The 1,986-nt window shown below is 47.5% G+C and overlaps 1 protein-coding gene across 1 annotated transcript; it reads right to left on the minus strand.

Moving 5' to 3' along the window:
* Nucleotides 1-244: 244 nt before the first annotated feature.
* On the minus strand, nt 245-1,477 carry GNI_219620 (RNA-directed DNA polymerase; the record flags this gene model as incomplete). Its single annotated transcript, XM_011135589.1, has 2 exons — nt 245-729; nt 1,114-1,477. The coding sequence occupies 2 exons, from the start codon at nt 1,475-1,477 to the stop codon at nt 245-247; spliced, it is 849 nt and encodes a 282-aa protein (XP_011133891.1).
* Between the last annotated feature and the right edge of the window lie 509 nt (nt 1,478-1,986).

Consider the following 1,986-nt stretch of genomic DNA (forward strand, 5'->3'; position numbering starts at 1 on the left):
AATTGCCTTGGTTGTTGGCACTGTCGGTTCTATCTGTGGGGGTGCCCACACGATTGCCTCCGGGGCCCTGTGAGAGAGCGCCCATGGTCCGACGGTTGCCGAACCGACCCACACAGGCAGAAGAGATGACACCAACACTCGATCAGAATGCCGTTTCATTAAAGAATCCACTGCCGGGACTCGAACCCGGGTCGTACGGGTGAAAGCCGACCCACACAGGCAGAGGAGATGGGCCAACAACCGATCAGAATGCCGTTTCATTGAAGAATCCACTGCCGGGACTAATGTTGGTATGCATGTTGGTATCTATCAAGTGTTGTATGGTCTGCCATTTCTTTGTTGGTATTGTCAGCGAGTGGTTGAGTAGTTCGTAACCGAGTATATTGGTACAGTGTATTTGGCTTTTCTTTGGGTTGACCTTGAAGCCATAAGTCGTTAGGTGTTGTTTGGTATGTTTGTATCTGTAGTTTAACTCTCGGTGGTTGTCGGCAGCGATGAAAATGTCGTCTTGATAGAATCTCAAGTGTTCAGCAAACGGTATATCCTTTAGTATAGTTCCCATGGTAGCATGAAAATGTTTTGGTGCGTTGGTTGCTCCCATGGGCATGCAGTTATAGGCGTAATACTTGCCGCGGTGTTCGAATGCGTAGGTACCGATCTGGTCCGTGGTTAGTGGTATAGTATGAAATGCCTTAGATAGGTCAATCTTAGCTAGTAGTGGTTGTTGTGCTCCCCACGTGATAATTGGCCAGCAGCTCTGTAGGTTTGGGAAGCGTCCGGCATCGTTGACATACGGAAGTAGTGGTCGGCAATCGTGGGTAACTCTATCCTTCACGACGCGTGTCGGTAGTGTAAAGTTCGGTCGGTTCGGTAGTGGCGTAATCTTATGTTGGTGTAGTAGCGGCTTTAACCATGAGTCAATGGTTTGTAGCTCTTCGGGTCTGGTTGGTAATCGTCCATGGTATTGCGGAAGATCGTTGCGCTCCACCTTTTCGGTGAAGTGAGGTAGTGTCGTGTACTTAGGCCTCCTTGCGAGACCAAGCCCCCTTTCGAAATCTTCTTGGCTCCGGCGCACGAGTTGGGTACAGGTGGCTTTGCCGAAATCCTAGTTACCGCCACGGCCTCTGAATGATCCACGGCCTCGGCCTCTGCCTCGACCTCGGCCGCGTCCAGGTCCAATCGAGGGCATAGCCCCATTCTGCCATAGTTGCAGTCCTCTAACAATGCCAGCTTTTGACACAAGTGCGATAATGTTGGCAGTGTCTAACGCAGATAGGTTTAAGTAGTTCTGAGCATTGCAGTAGTTGAGGCGCTCGACGAATTCCTCGAATCGTCCTGACTGTTTGAGTGCTTCATAACATTGTGCACGTAGTTGGTTTGCGAGTTGTAACTTCTCGACGGCGGTAGTAGTTGAAGCGGTCATAGTCGTATATGTTGCGTTCAGTATTGAGCGGTAGTCAGCACCCACCAGGGTCATGTCGTAATAATAATAATAAATAAGTTGAGTTCACAAGTTAGAGTCGTTCAAATGCAAGAGATCGTTGAAACAAATATAGTCAAGTTAGCTTTTCGAAAAAGGATAAAATTTTTAAATGTTTACAGTTTCATGTTGGAGACGGCGTCTCCCGGTAAATAATAAATCGTGGTCCGGAGGTCTCTTGCGGGTATTAATTAATTCTTGAGTTAGCAATTGTGGGCGAGAAATATAATTGGCCGTTGGTGTGCGGCTTGATTCTTGTGTGCGATAGAATCTATCGTTGGCCCACAATCGATTTTCTGAGGTATATCTCTTCTTGTCTATTTTTAACTTGTCGGTAGGTTGCCTATTCGGTGCATCAGCTGGGTTGAACTTTCCGTGAATGTGGTAGTATGTGACTTTATTGTCAACCGTCTTAAGTAGTCTGAGTATTTTGTTAGCGAAATAGTAGACGTCGCCTTTGTCGTCTGGTTCCGGTTTGTTGAGTGCCGTATTGAGTAGTGCGTTGT

Source organism: Gregarina niphandrodes, assembly GCF_000223845.1.
Source record: "Gregarina niphandrodes unplaced genomic scaffold scaffold00173, whole genome shotgun sequence".
NCBI lineage: Eukaryota > Apicomplexa > Conoidasida > Eugregarinorida > Gregarinidae > Gregarina > Gregarina niphandrodes.